The sequence below is a fragment of the Nelumbo nucifera genome, chromosome 3 (assembly GCF_055504915.1).
Source record: "Nelumbo nucifera cultivar China Antique chromosome 3, China Antique-T2T, whole genome shotgun sequence".
NCBI classification, from domain to species: domain Eukaryota; kingdom Viridiplantae; phylum Streptophyta; class Magnoliopsida; order Proteales; family Nelumbonaceae; genus Nelumbo; species Nelumbo nucifera.
In genome coordinates this window covers 33,706,983-33,722,196 of record NC_142651.1, presented here as the reverse complement: position 1 = coordinate 33,722,196, position 15,214 = coordinate 33,706,983, and the positions used below count along the sequence as shown (strand labels likewise).

The window sequence follows — 15,214 nt, the reverse complement described above, 5'->3', positions numbered from 1 at the left end:
TGATGGAATCAATGAAGATTTAAAATGTAAATATATGGATTTTGTGGATAAGGTGCTTGTTCTCCACAGTTCGCTTAATTTATATAGAGTCCGTCTTCCATGTGGTGACTGTGATGCATCCCGTGTTGATACATGGATCCGGGCTGCAATAAATCGTGAAGTTAAAGAACTTAGTCTCTTCATCTCTCCTACGGTAGAATTCACGCTTCCCTGCTGCCTTTTTACATGTGAATCACTAGAAGTGTTGACACTGCATTTGGATGACTCTGTTCTCTACCTTCCAACTTCAATTTTTCTTCCTGGTCTTAAGATCGTGAATCTTATGTCGGTTATATTTTTGGATGGAAAGTCAGCAGATGAATTCTTTTCCAACTGTCCAGCCCTTGAAAGTTTGGTAATGATGTGTTGTGACATTATGACGTCTGGGTTCTTGCATATTTCTGCTCCGAAGCTAAAGAGTCTATCAATTTGTGGGGGCCATAATGGTTTAATACATTCTAAGATCAAGGTTTCTACCCCAAGTCTTGTATCAATCAAGTATGATTGTTATACTGCCCAAGATTATTTAGTAGAGAATACCCCAAATCTGATTGATGCATGTATTAAGTTGCAAGCCAATTTTGGGCAGAACACAGTTAACAGTGTCCATGGTTACCTTGCAAATAAATTCCTTAGACAACTTTTTATGGTTGAGGTTCTGAAGTTATCAGATTCCAGCATTGAGGTATGGCTTCTTTTCTTCTCCTAGCGTTTCTACCCTGCATGTCTCTATTTTATCTGATTTGTTGTTGAAAATCTATCATACTCCAATAAGTGATTTGTTGTGAAAAGTTTATTGACATCTTTTTTATTATCTGTTGTTTTTATTTGAATATTTTGTATGACTATTTACCATGCAGATTATCTCCAGGGTGCATGACTTGTTTGATCATTTGCCTACATTTAATAATCTTAAACGTTTGATATTGACTACTGGTTACTGCAAAATCCATCTTATGGCTGTCACCTTCCTTTTTCAGAGGTCTCCTAAACTTGAATATCTTCAGATAAAAATTGATCATGTAAGTAAAATGCCTGAATAAGTAACCACATTTATTTATTTACTTATGGTGAAAGGCCACATTTTACTTATTTAAATTTACTTAATTTAAGCAGCATATGGAGTTTCTAACTAAAATCAGGCAATGACCTCAGTGTCTGCATGTGTATGATGACCAAGAACGTTGGGAATCAAATAGTTTGGACTTGCTCTGTCCTTTAGATCATCTGAAGACTGTTGAAATCAAGTGCTTTGAAGGAAGGGATAATGAACTTGAGCTTGTGAAGTTTTTCCTCAAAAATGCAGAGGTCCTGAAGCAGATAACAGTTGTTGCTACTCCTAATTTATCTGAAGATCTAGGGAAGCAAATGGAGATATCCCGAATGCTAATTACTTTTCCAAGAGCCTCAAGAACAACTTTGGTTGATTTCAAAATTTTAGAACGTGGAGTTCATTATGATCAGGCCAGTGTATTATCTCGTGAGGGTACATGGGAGCCATTCTTATTTACCCGGAGGAAACGACCACTAAAATTTGTTGAATGGGCTAGAATGCGTATGAGACGTCCAGATGATACAGTGTTAGCGTCGCAATATGAAGAGGACCGGTTAGAAGATGAAGATGGCAAGCCAGATAATGATTACTTGTTAGAAGATGAAGTGGACATGCTAGAAAATGAAGAGGACTGGTTTGAAGATGAGTACAACATGCCTGATGATGATAATGGCTTTCTAGAAGATGAAGTGGAAATGCCAGGAGATCAGGATGATATGCCAGAAAATGAAGAGGTCTTGTTAGAAGAGGAATACAACATGCCAGATAATGTTAATGGCTTGCTAGAAGATGAAGTGCAAATACCAGGATATATGGAAGCCATGCCAGAAAATGAAGTGGACTTGTTAAAAAATGAGTACAGCATGCCTGATGATAATAATGGCTTGCTAGAAATGCCAGTAGATCAGGAGGCCATGCCAGAAAATGAAGAGAACTTTTTTTTTGGATCAATGGAAATGAAGAGAACTTGATGGAAGATGGATACTGCATGGCATCGATTGAAGTTGCTTTTATTGGAAGATGCAGTGCATTTTGCCAGAAGATCAAAGATAAGACAATCATTATCATATGTGATGGCACCTATCCTGATACTTTTTCCTTGACAAAAGGAACAAAGCAGACTAGGACCATCCATGTCTGATATGTAGTAATAGCAGAAAGAGCTTTTCACCACTTGTTTATTGTGATGTTATGGGTTTTTTTGGTAGATATATTGCAGTGGCCATGGAGATGAAATGCCAGTTTTGCAAACTTATTAAGCCCATTTTCTCCAATTTGGATGTGTAAATGAATGCTGACTTTACTACTTTATATTTGATACGATCAGCACTTCAGCTGATTTAATGTAATCTTTTGTTGAAGGGCTGTCTAAGGATCGTTTGGACCCAACAGAACTGAACCGAGTTGATCCAATTTAATGGGGTCTCGGTTTGCAACATTTGTCCCGATTGTAGTTGGGTTGGATCTGAGCTTAAAAATTATGTCTCGATTATGATTGGACCTGTTGTTCCAAACTGATTAAGACCCAAAGCGACTCTATATAATATGAAAATACTCTAAACCTGCAAATTTGCTAAATCCACAAATTTGAACATGACAATATGATGATATTACAGAGATAGGTATTAGATTAATAATATATACATGTGTGTAAGCATTACACGCATAGATATACATGTATTATAATTTGTTGCTGATTTATTTACTTATTTTCACGATTTTTTTTTTTCATTTTTTGAAGTTTACCTTCTAATTTTTCCAGAGGTTGGGCCAAACACATGTGGACTTATGTGAGGACATTGTGGTGTTCTACACCATATAAATCAGGTTTAAGTTGGCTATGCAACATCTTGGATCGTGAGCCTTTGAAGTAAATGGGCTTATGGCCCATAATTAGATCAAGTATGTTGTTACATGACAATCTGGGTTTGGAAATGGGTATTGAGTACCTATCCTTTTATGAGGATAAGGCTTATCTCTTAAAAGAGTTCAGATCCAAATTAGATTTGGATAATCTCCTATTTTGATTAGGAGAGCGTTCCATAAGGAGATAAAAGAAGAAGATGGTGAACCAGACTAGAACACCACTCTCTATTGGTCTCTGTTGTTCTCTTTTGCTTTCCAATAAACCCTATTACAACCTAAGCTTTCAAGGACTGATAAAAATTAGTTTTTTTTTTTGTAAGAAAATTCAGAGGAATTTTAGGCTCACCTTCCCTAATTTGATCCAAGCAGTTGGGTTGCAGTTTTGCTAAAAACTATGTTGTTGAATCAACTTCACCAATACATTATGTCATTTTCAGTAAAGGCTGGTTTTAGGACTGATTTGGGCGTGAAATTCCACATTGGGATCTGTGTTTGTGGTATTCGTACCAGGTATAGATCTCTTTCTTTGTTTGGTTTCAAATCAGGTTCGATTCAATGCAAGATTGATTCAGAAAATTCAGTTTTCAAATTTATCGAAAAATCTGTTCTAGTAAGGGTTGGAAAATTTTTGAAATTTTGCCTAGGCATCTAGCATGGTTCCATCATACATATGATATTACATAGATATACTAAGAAAATTTAAATTAATCCTAAAATTGTATTAAATAACACTAAGTTTAAAGCTCAATTCATTAAAATGAAACATAAATAGGCCAACAACCCTTTGCCCTTGTTATGATATTGGTTCTCACTAGATGGTCCTTTGTTTTGACAGAACCCTTGAGTGATTTTTTTTTCCTTCAAATTTTATTTAGTTTGTATTGCGGTGTTTGTGTTTGCTGAGAGGTCTTGTTTTGTTTGTTTTTTCATCAATGAAATGTTTATTTACCAAAAAAACTCTTATTTTCTCAACCTCCATGGATCTAGCGTCTATATGCTCATAGTAAGTTGATACCTTCTTGGTTACTTAGTTACATATTCTAGATCCTATGGTTGGGCTAGTCATGGGTAACCAAATTTGCATTGAATTGTAATTCCATATGCACCCGGTCCACATTTCGTATTCATACTTTGGAAAATGATGTAAATGAGATGTTTGATTGAATGACTTTGGGCTTAAAAAAAAGGGGTTCAATCTGATTCCAACCATTTTGTTGCGTGGATTTGGGATCTAATTCCCATTTCTGCTATAATGGCATTCTCCCTTTTGAGGGAATGGTCATTCCCTTCCCCTCCTTTGGTAATGAGAATCCATTTTAGCCAATTCGAATTCTGATTTCGATTCTGATCTGGACCAAATAAATGAGGGGAATAGATCATTTCGATTCCAATTCCAATTATGAAGGATTTTGATTTCAATTCCAGTTCCAACTGTGAACCAAATAAACCCTTATAAATAGTTGATTGAATGGAAAATGCTCATTGGTAATGAGGGTACTATAAAAATTTTATAGACAAAAACTGTGGAAAATATAAAAAAAAGAAGAAAGGAAGTTAAAAATAAAGTGAATGAAGTTAAATTTATGGCTTATGATGAGCTTTATCATAAGCTAGGCATTGAAGAGGAAAAAAAAGGAAAGATGAAAAACTATTGTGAACAAATATAAAACCATGTTAAGTGCATTAATGATGAAAGTGAAAAAGTCTTGGTAAAAGATAAGAAAAACTATTTTGAAAATTTTGAATGAACTAGGATGTTAATGGAAGAGAATCTAACTTAAAAATAATACGAGTCTTCGTATAGTTAGGTATATGAAAGTATAAAAAAAAAAGTAAATAAAATGAAGATGGAAAAGCCATCAGGATTTGGGAATTCAATAGAACTATGGAAGATATCACAACTGCAAATGGCTGTGATCACAGTGGGAAGATGGTTTATGATAACTGAATCGGAATTGGGAATTCCCGAGAAATGACCTTGCCGAAGCCCCATGACAAACTCGACACGAGACCCAGTGAAACCCTTGTCATTTTTTGTGATCAAGGTTTGTTTCTTTCTCCTCATTTGATTTGCATTTTACTTTTTGCAACTTGCATCGTTCAGTGAAACCCTGAATCGGGTTTCATTGCGTTTGGGTCAACGGTAATCCTTTTTATGACCATTCATTTTTTATTTTCAGATTATAATAAGCTTGCCTTGTTAGTTGTAATTGAAAGAAAATGAGTACATAGTAGTTAAAGCCATGTTTGATGATTAAGTGGTTGTTAATGAATGTACTATATCTGTTGTTCTATTTAGAGTTTCCCGAAAATAGTCCAAATGAGCTTCGTGCGTACCATGTTTTTGTTGATGTAACGGTTGCTATTGTTTTTAAGAACAAAACCCACCCTCTTGAAAAGCCCCTTGATGATTCAATGATCCTTCCATGACCCGGATAGATGACGGTTTGATGGATTGAAGTTTGAAGGGGTTAATCATCTAGTTAAATAAAACAATGATTATTTTAACCATAAAAAAACTATTGTTAAAATGAATAATTGCATGGTTGCTACATGAATTTTTGCATGCAAGGTTCTGATAGGGGCGTATCAGACTGTATCGAGGCTCACATCCCTTTTTTAGTTTATTTTATTTTATTTTATTTTTTTTCAATCTGATTCAGAGGGGTCGGTTTAAGACTCGTCTACCCCCTGCACTAGGTTATACCATGAAACACCCCCTATAGGGGTGTATCAGAATGCTCACGATACGATATGTATCGGTCGATACAGCCTAATATGTATCAAGGCAAGTTATGAACCTTGTCTCATCTTATGGGCCCCCATTACATAGCTAAGTTTCAAATTCTAGCGCATAATATTAAGATACCTATTGGGATGCAGTAAGATAGAACTGTCGCTGACTTGGATGGCCAAACTGTTTGGACTGAAAACAGTTTTGAAATGGTTAGAAAATCACTAACCCAGATGGTTGAATTGTTAAACTGTTCAACCGAAGCTACGGTTTGTGGTTAAGGGGCTGGGGAAAATGTTGCCATCTCCTCCCCGTCATCATCACCATTGCTTGTGACCGTCACCTTCTCCTTTCTCCTTCCTCTCTTTCTTTTTTCTTTCTCAACCAGCAACCACCTACTTCTCTCAGCTTTTCTCATAAAAGAGTTATATATGTCTCGACTTAGACGATCGAATCATTGACCCATAAATAGGTGGTGGTCAAAGCGGTTTCGAGGTTGGTTTTTAAAATCTTGCAATAAGGAGACACATGGGTGCAGTGAAATGGTATTGCATAGATATACTAAGGAAATTTATATGAATCCTAAAACTGTATTAAATAACACTAAATCTAAGGCTCAAGTCATTAATAATGAAACATAAGCAGGCCAACAACCCTCAAGTGAAGGGGCATTTTTTTTTTCCCTTTGAATTTTATTTAGTCTATAGGGCGGGTGTATTGTCTAGAATTCGGATTTCATCCTTACACTGTCCTCACAGCTCTTGAAATCAAGCATGGGAATATCTCACAGTCCTTGCATGGTAGCAAGGTTGTTCAATCATTGCCACATAGGCATTTATTTCAAAATACTATTTAGTATGATTGCTTATTAAATAAACATTTTTTTTTATTGGCAAATTGTCTAAAACTAACAATGAGTTTTCAACATTTCTCTTAAACTCACAACTTTTCAAAATGTCTAAAACTCACCATGTCAGTAAGTTTTTATTTTCCAAAACTCACATTCCATTAGTGCACCGTTAATGCTTCTTAACAAAGGTGTCCATGTCAGCATAAATAACAATTTTCATGACCAAATTACCCTTGAATGGTGAGTTAGAGGAAAAATAGTCTTTTTCAGTTTTCAATTTTCTTGTTTTTTTTTTGCATTTTTAGTGTTTTGTTCTAATTTGCAATGTTTTTTATAATTTATGTTTTTTTACATTTTTCTATTTTCTACAATCTATAATTTTTTCTGTATTTTTTTTTATATTTATTTGCAATTTTTGTGTTTTTCTATAATTTTTGGTGCTTTTTCTATAATTTTTATTTTCTGATATTGTTTTTCAATTTCTATAGTTTCTATAATTTGAAAATATTTTTTTATTTTATTTTCAATTTTTATAATTTTTTATTTTTTTTATTTCTATGTTTTTATGTATTTTATATTTGAAAATATTTTTTTGAACCTTTTCCTTTTTTTATGTCTAAATATTAAAATGGTAATATATTAATACCCATTAATTTATTTTGTATACGTTTTATATTTTTCTATGAAGGTTAAAATGGTAATATATTAACACCCGTTAGTCTGTTTAACATAAAGCTAGTGACATGGTGAGTTTTAGACATTTTGAAAAGTTGTGGTGAGTTTAAGAGAAATGCTAAAAAAAACTCATGGTAAGTTTTAGACAATTTCCCGTTTTTATTTGTGTAAGAGTCAACCATTGAAAGAAACACTATTTTTAATGTTTTCCCCAATACCACTATTCAGCTTATGTGACACCTAATGACAACTGTCAAATAATACTAAATAAATATTTATCAACCACTTTCCTATTTTTCAAGATAAATCCAATATAAAACGTTTATTAAATAATTGACTACAGCACCAAACAACATATTATTTGGACATACTTGAACAACTTGGCATTCCACTGAATGAAAATCTTACTTCACCAAGGATATGTCATGTTTCTGGTGAGCAAGTTAAAAAAGGTGTCAAGTCGAGTAGATGGCTGTTTCCATCACTCATTTAATCCTTGGGGGAAGGGTTCAAAGAAATCAGGGCAATTGTATATTTAGTTATTATATATTATATTTGTAATAAACAATTAATGCGGGCACTTAATGCTAAATTGGAGATGGAGAGCAGAAGCATGAGACCATTTCATTGGCTTGTTCGTTGTATTAATGATCCTGTTCGCACAGTCTGTCTTGTACCACAGTCGTATCCAACAGGAATTGGGATTTATTCCTCACAGAGTTTCGTGTTTAGAAAATCTGTGCTCACAATTAGACTTTTTTATGGGCCGAGCCAGGTTTTGTATATGTATCAACAGAATACTTTTAAGTTCGAGCCTGAACCCGGCTCTCATATAAAGCTCGAAGTCTAAGCCAGAGTCCCAGCCAATCGGGCTATCCAGCCCATAAACAGGTCTACTCACAATATATACTAGGTAAGTTCAGCTCACTTTGATAGATATGTCAGTATTGGTTTTATGATTTTGTTCCAGTTAATAATTGGGTCAGTTCTGATTTTTGTTTGTTTAAAATTAATTCAAAAATGGAATCAATTATTTTGTTATATCTATATAAATAATATTGTTAAAAATGTTCAATTTATTAACATATAAATAATTTAGTATTTTACTATCACTTTGTCCAGGTTATATTCTCAAATTTGAAATTTTAAGTTATCGTTTAATAAACATAAACAAGTATAGTTTTCAGTGTCGTCAGGTCTAATGGGTCTAGACCCGGTAAACCCGACTATTAATCAGGACAGTTCCAGGTCTGTAATTTTGTCCCAATAAATAATTGGTTTGGGACTGGAACCATACAATCTCGTCCCATCCCAGACCCAACCCGTTGATAGCCCTAGTCTCTTCTTGCATATATTTGCAAATCTGTGTTCAAAATGAGAAACGGTTCATTATAAAGAGGTCGGTCAAGGCTTAATAAATCAAAGTTACAGGTCCTAATGTACCATTCTATAATGGGTCTAGATGTAGTAGGCACGCTAGGTAAGAACAATGACTATGTGACATATGTCCTAGTTAATGTCAAAATTATCCATTATTTTATTGTCTTTGTCAAAATAATTAAAAATAAAACCAATAAAAAAAGGAAAACTTAAACGTATTGGGAATTAGGACTCATTTATGTTTTTATTTTTCATTGTTTTCTATTTTTAATTATTTTGACAAAGATAATAAGATAATGGATAATTTCAGTCTAAATAAGCAAAAACGATGAAAAGTACATTAACTTCTTACCTAACGTGCGGATGGACAAAGTTTTTTCGGTACCATATCTTTATGGCAGCATATATTTTTTTATTAACAAATCATCTTCTCTTCTTCTTTTTGTTTTTGTTTTTGTTTGTTATAAATTATTTAAACCTTTTCTGCATTTTCTAATAAATGCTTAACCCTCTTATCGGGGTTCAAATCTTGGTAACAGACTCTTTATATGTACAGATCGTGGCAAAACTGGTACATCTCTCCCTCCCCAAGCCCTGCATTGGTAGGAGCCTCATGCCCTCAGGTCATGAAAGAATGGATTCTCACCACAGGTACAAAGAGGTAGAAGGTTGGCCAATGTTGATGTCAAGATGGTTACATTGTCGGTAGGGGTACAACTCGGCCGATTGACCCGAGTTAGCGGTTTACAATGCTTCGGCTCAGGCCTTCACACTCAAAGCTTTAGGTATATGTGAAGTATCGAGGGAGGAGAGTTTGAGGGAGTCATTGACTGAGTAAGAGATACATAAAAGATTGATTACCACACTTAAATTCATTGGGAGATGTTTTCAATGTGTGGCTGGATGCCCATGCTCTCAGTCTCAGTGTATTTTGCACTGTTTTTTATTGTTGGACTGACTAAACATAACCCAATTATAATGTTTGGACTGGACTCAAATTGACTTGGTCCAATTGAAATATATTATTATCGACGTACAATAATTTATATATAATTTTTCATTAGTTCATGTTGACATAAATTATGTAAAATTTATCATCATCATCCATTCTTTATCCCAATTATATGGGATTGGTTGCAAGAATCCAGTTTTGCTAATCCATTCTATTTAGAGTTATTCCTAGTGTTAAATTATTTTTTATTTTTGTTAAATAATGTAAGACAAAACTCATTAATATAAATTAATAAAAAAATACTCATTATTTTTATTATTCCTTTCCATTATTCACTATATATATATATATTCTATTTTTTGTTTTGTTTTATTTTATTTTCTTCTCTGGCCAACAAATTAAAAGGCCAATGTAATTAGCTGCTAACCATGCACTCGGCCTAATTTCATTATTTTTTTTCCCAAATTACACCAAAACAAGAACCTTAATTGACCAAGTTACACCTTATTATAATCCTTCTACAGTTTTCTTCTTTCTCTATATTAGGCATCATTTGTTATCCGTTACTGCAATCCTTGCTTAGTCTGCAGCTTTGAGGTGCTTTTTGAGGCTTCCTACCTCTTATCACCTCTCTCTCTCTCTGTACGTGCGTGTGTGTGAATACTAATCAAGTAATGGAGGCTTATAGGACAGTAAAAATCACCATTGCTTCTGCAGAAGTTTTCATGAGGAGAAGCGACATCAGAGTCTACGCCATGGCGTACATGGACGACGACCCTGAGAAGAAGAGGCTTACACATGAGGAGAGGGGTCTGAATCCCGAATGGCGAACGACGATGGGGTTCGAGGTCAGAGAGACAATGCTCAGAAGAAACCAACTTATCATCAAGTTGCGTCGCAAACGATCTCTAGTCTCAGACAAAACCATCGGAAAGGTTCGTATCAATCGGAACGACCTGGTTAACAACGCAAATGAAAATCAGGCTTTTTACTACGACGTATACAAGGACAGACTCTTGTCATCTCCCAAGAGACGAGGATGGCTGATTGTCTCCTTTCGTCTCGGAGAGGTTTGTTATCACAGAGTTCCAAACAGAGTGGTGGGGTTCGTCAAGGGAGTCGCCAAATTCGGCTTCAAAACCTTATTTGGATTTGATTTCCCCTCCTCATCAGGTTGAAGTTGAATCCACTCTTTATAATCATTACTTCTCATCTCTCCATCTCCAGATAGATCATAGGCCATAGATCCTTCAATAAAGTGTTTGCTCTCAGTGTATTGTATTTGTCTCCACCTTTAATATCTATGTTTATCACCATAATAAGTGTGGGAAAATAAAACCCTATTGTCCTGCTCTTTTTTATTTTATCTGATGGGCAAGTAGTGTTTTCAGTGTTCTTATGCTATACAAGTTATTCCGGTAGTAAGTGAGGTTAAAGGGAGAGAGATTGTTTACTCGAGTAACTAAGGGCCATTTGTCGAATCTTTTTTGAAAAATCTTGTGGAAATTTAGGGGTTGTTCGATAGTGTAGATGAGAAATTGATGAGTGCACCACACCTTGTGGCAGAGACTAATTCACACCATACCATAGTCCACAACTGTTCTAAACTGTGGACAAACTATGTGGACAGGATCAATCCACACCACACTTTTTTGATTCTATGTATTTCATGTACATGGAATGAAATGAATGATATACATAATTAACATAAATATGTAAATTTTGCATTTTGTATGATAAATATTTAAAAAATGCATCAATGAATTAATATTAACAAAAAAATATCAATTCTTTTATAAAACAATAGCAAAATAATTAAAAATATATATTAAATATTTAAAAAATACTATTTCATTGATAAAAAAATTAAAAAATATAAAAATTAAAGAATTAAGTAAGACAATTAATATTTTATTGACAAAAATATTAAAAATAATATTTAAACAATTGATACGAGAAATATTTTGCAAGATAAGCACGACATGTAACGATTTATGCAAACAAATAATCCACTTATTCCCGTACTAGTTGTAAGGCAAGCATAATAACAAAAAGTAGGGCTGCTTGATTAGAATTCATTTGAAATTTAGAGTTTCTTCACCAATCCCGGTCTCAAGAAATTGGGTTTCTCTAAGAAATAGAATTAGTGCTTGTGGGTCAAAACCAATATAAGTTCTAGGGAAAAATCTCTGTGGCTTCTGAGAAAAAGATTGTAAGCAGGAATGGAAAATGTTTCTGGGCTTAATATGGAAGAAGAGCAGATTGATTTGTCTCCTAGTTTCAGATTCCACCCCACCGATGAAGATCTTATAACTCACTACTTGTCCAAGAAGTGGTCAACAACAACTTGTATGCTATAGCAATTGGAGAGGTGGACACGAAGAAGTGTGAACCTTGGGATATGCCATGTAAGTCTTTTGAGACAGTTTTTGTCTCTCTCTCCTATGTTTGTTCCTGGATATGAATTACGTTTTAACTTTAACATTTGTGTTTTGTTGAATAAAGGAAGAGCAAAAATGGGAGAGGAGTGGTACTTCTTCTGCGTTAAAGACAGAAAATACCCAAGTGGTTTGAGGACCAACAGATCTACTGAAGTTGGTTACTAGAAAGCTACAGGAAAGGACAGGGAGATTTATAGAGGAAAAACACTTGTTGGAATGAAGAAAACTCTGGTTTTCTACAGTTTTTACTTTGACATCTTTCTTTTGATTAACTTGATGATGTTCTAACAACCGATGACCTTCCTTTTGATTCTCCGGAGACAACAAGGACAACCCCGATGGCTTCCTGCTTCGATTTTGGAATGGAGGTTAAGGGAGTGTTCGACATAATGGTTAGTTTTGTTTTTATAAACACAAAAACAATTTTCTTGTCAGCAAAAATAATACAGTTTTGCCGATATGACATTTGTTCATGATTTCAAAAACAAAACTAACCATGTTCCTTGTGTTTAGAATCGTGAGCATTTATTGAATGGAACAGGATCTGCTCCTCACACTTGGCGCCTCAAATGCACATCCACCGTGCATTGGGAACATCTCCCATTAATAATAACTTAAAAGTATGGGAAATGTTGCCAATGCATGGTAGGATGTGCGTGTGAGGCACCCTATGTGAGGAGCATATCACATCTCTTATTGAATACATGATGCCATATAATCGCCACTTCATCATTTCTCTCATTATGCGGATTTTTACGCATAGAGAGTTAGAGACTTGCAAAAGCAAGCTTTGATTTATTTGTGTGCCTATCGTTGGGGGAAGCTTTATTTTAGCGCTTCCCCCAACAGATAGGTGTTTATTCGTTGTTTTGCTGATATGGTGCCTAAGTGTCAATAAACAAGTCCATTATTATTTTTCTTGGTTTTGCAAACAAATCAAATACAAACGTTTAGTGAATAAACTTCCACGGTTCCAAACACATACGTTGTCGAACACCCTTAATCTCAAGGGGTTTCAAAAATCCATAACACCACTTTGATTCTAGCTTCTATGTTTTACTGTTGTTAGGAATATTTTTTATTTTGATCATGATCCTCAGTCCTTACATTCAAAGATACGGGAGAGTATTAGGCTTTGTTTGGCACATCTTTTCAATCAGGCTGTTGGCTTTTTAGAAGCCTGGCAGCTAGTCTTTTCGTATTTTCCCAGTTGGTTAAGCGAACTTCTAGCCACCAAAAGATGCGCAAAGCCCATTTTGGGTGATTTTTGAAAAGTTTCAAATGGAGCTTTTTGGGTTTTTTTCATCTCATCTTTGTGAGGAAAGATGCATGAAAAGACACACCTTAACCACATGGTCATCAAGTTGTCAAGATCTTAATGCAAAAGCTCACATGTGGGGCCGTTTGGCAAGTCTTTTTTGAAAGATCTTCTGGTAGTTTTGACAGTTAAAAGATGTAGTGAGCTTTTGCATTAAGATCTTGATAGCCTGACGACCATTTGGTTAAGGTATATCTTTCCTCGCGTCTTTCAACAAGAAGATGAATTGGAAAAAAAAAACTGAAAATCTCCATTTGGAGCTTCCCGAAAATCGCCCAAAACGGGTTTCACGCATCTTTCTGGCATGATGTCTTTTGGTGACTAGATCTATCTTTTCCCAACCAAATGGGAAAAGACAAAAAAGCGGGCTACCAGACTTCTAAAAGACCAACAGCCTATGCGAAAAGACACACCAAATGGGGCCTTACTATGTCTTTTGACTGTCTGAGGTGCTATTCGGTACCATTTCGGTCCACGCCATGGGATGAAAGTAGCGTTCGGTTCACTGTGGACGGAACCGGTCGACACTATCTCATGAACAAGTCCTATCCATACCTTAATTTCTCGGCAACAACTCCTTCTCATAGATGGATTTCTTCCACGGGTTGCCTTTGATAATGTGTTTCGCACACGGTAAAAAAATGAACAATAGCAGAAAAAGAACGAACGAATGAATGACAGTCTTGAATTTTCTTCTCATCTGAGCTCTTGTTGAACACCTTGCATATCACCCACTCGTTCTGTAGAAGAACAAACGACAGCAGAAAAAGAACTCATCAAGGACCACACAATAACATTAACTGTATTATTTTTGCTGACAAGGCAATTGTTTTTGTGTTTATAAAAACAAAACTAACCATTATGTTGAACACTCCCTTAATCTCCATTCCAAAATCGAAGCAGGAATCCATCCTGGTCGTCCTTGTTGTCTCCGGAGAATCAAAAGGAAGGTCATCAGTTCTTAGAACATCATCAGGTTAATCAAAATAAAGATGTCAGAGTGAAAATCCCGTTTTCATGTTTCCTGCAGTTGAATCAAACCCCTTGAAACTCAATCTTCGTGGAAAAACTGAAGTGGTAACTCCATCTATGTCGTCACCAACCAGAAAAGAAAGATCAGCTCCTTGATTCACTAAGAATAATCAAAAGTGATTGCACGAGCATTAGGGTTCTGACCCTAATTGAGAGTTGAGACTACAGGCCATTTTTACTCAAAAGTCCAGTTCTTGAGAAGCTTGGTAAATACATAAATAAATAAGAGATTGCAACTTTGTAAGAGATCAGCACTTGCATCAATGCATTTTGCTTTGTCAGTTAAACCAAGTTATTAGTTATTACGTGGTCTAGAACAACTGAGTTTTTTGCAAGCTTTTTTTTTTTTTTTGATATTTGGCGATATGCAATGATAATAATTAAATTCTCTCTTCAAAGTCTATGGTTGCAGGAATTGAATCCACATCTATGCTGAAAGGAATCAGCTAGCATATCAATTGAATTATCCCTTTGGTGATTTTTGTCTAACTTCATTAGTCATGATTAGGCTGTATTTGGTTGCAATGTGAATCAATTTGTATTGATGTAAAACTATGGCAGTGCAAATTTGAGTGTAAATTCTGACCTATTTTTCTTTCAAATTTTAGCTTATTTGGTTTGGTGGCAGTACAAATGAAATAAATTAAGACATAAAGTACAACCCAAAACAAAATTAAACCAGAATTTGCATTTTTTTCATTTACACTCCCATGCATTTTTACTAGTTAAAATAAAATTATACTGCAATCAAACACAGCCTAGGGATGATATATGTTATGTATTTGTGATGAAATGGAACCAACCTTGGGGCTATAAAAAAAGAATGGCTTTTTGGTGCAATTGAACCGCTATTTTGAAAAAATAAATGAAAAA

At 34.9% G+C, this 15,214-nt stretch overlaps 2 protein-coding genes across 4 annotated transcripts in view; both read left to right on the top strand.

Moving 5' to 3' along the window:
- LOC104594966 (uncharacterized) overlaps positions 1–2,579 on the top strand; it is a 33,818-nt gene extending 31,239 nt beyond the window's left edge. For 2 of the 3 annotated variants that reach the window (XM_088900760.1, XM_088900758.1), the window contains 2 exons: positions 900–1,061; positions 1,195–2,579. In XM_088900760.1, coding sequence (XP_088756886.1) covers positions 900–1,061; positions 1,195–2,064 — 1,032 coding nt within the window. In that variant the 3' untranslated portion in view covers positions 2,065–2,579. The remainder of the gene's footprint in view (positions 1–899; positions 1,062–1,194) is intronic. The other variant, XM_088900759.1, reaches the window with a different exon arrangement.
- A 7,645-nt stretch (positions 2,580–10,224) lies between these two features.
- LOC148801107 (protein SRC2-like) lies at positions 10,225–10,795 on the top strand. The gene is made up of 2 exons (XM_088900317.1): positions 10,225–10,620; positions 10,724–10,795. The coding sequence occupies exons 1-2, from the start codon at positions 10,225–10,227 to the stop codon at positions 10,793–10,795; spliced, it is 468 nt and encodes a 155-aa protein (XP_088756443.1).
- Positions 10,796–15,214: the final 4,419 nt, after the last annotated feature.

Excerpts from the sequence above, each read along its gene's own strand:
- LOC148801107 (XM_088900317.1), top strand. The coding sequence starts at position 10,225 with ATGGAGGCTTATAGGACAGTAAAAATCACCATTGCTTCTGCAGAAGTT. Across the intron at positions 10,621-10,723 it reads TCTCCTTTCGTCTCGGAGAG|GTTGAAGTTGAATCCACTCT; the intron begins GTTTGTTATCAC and ends CCTCCTCATCAG.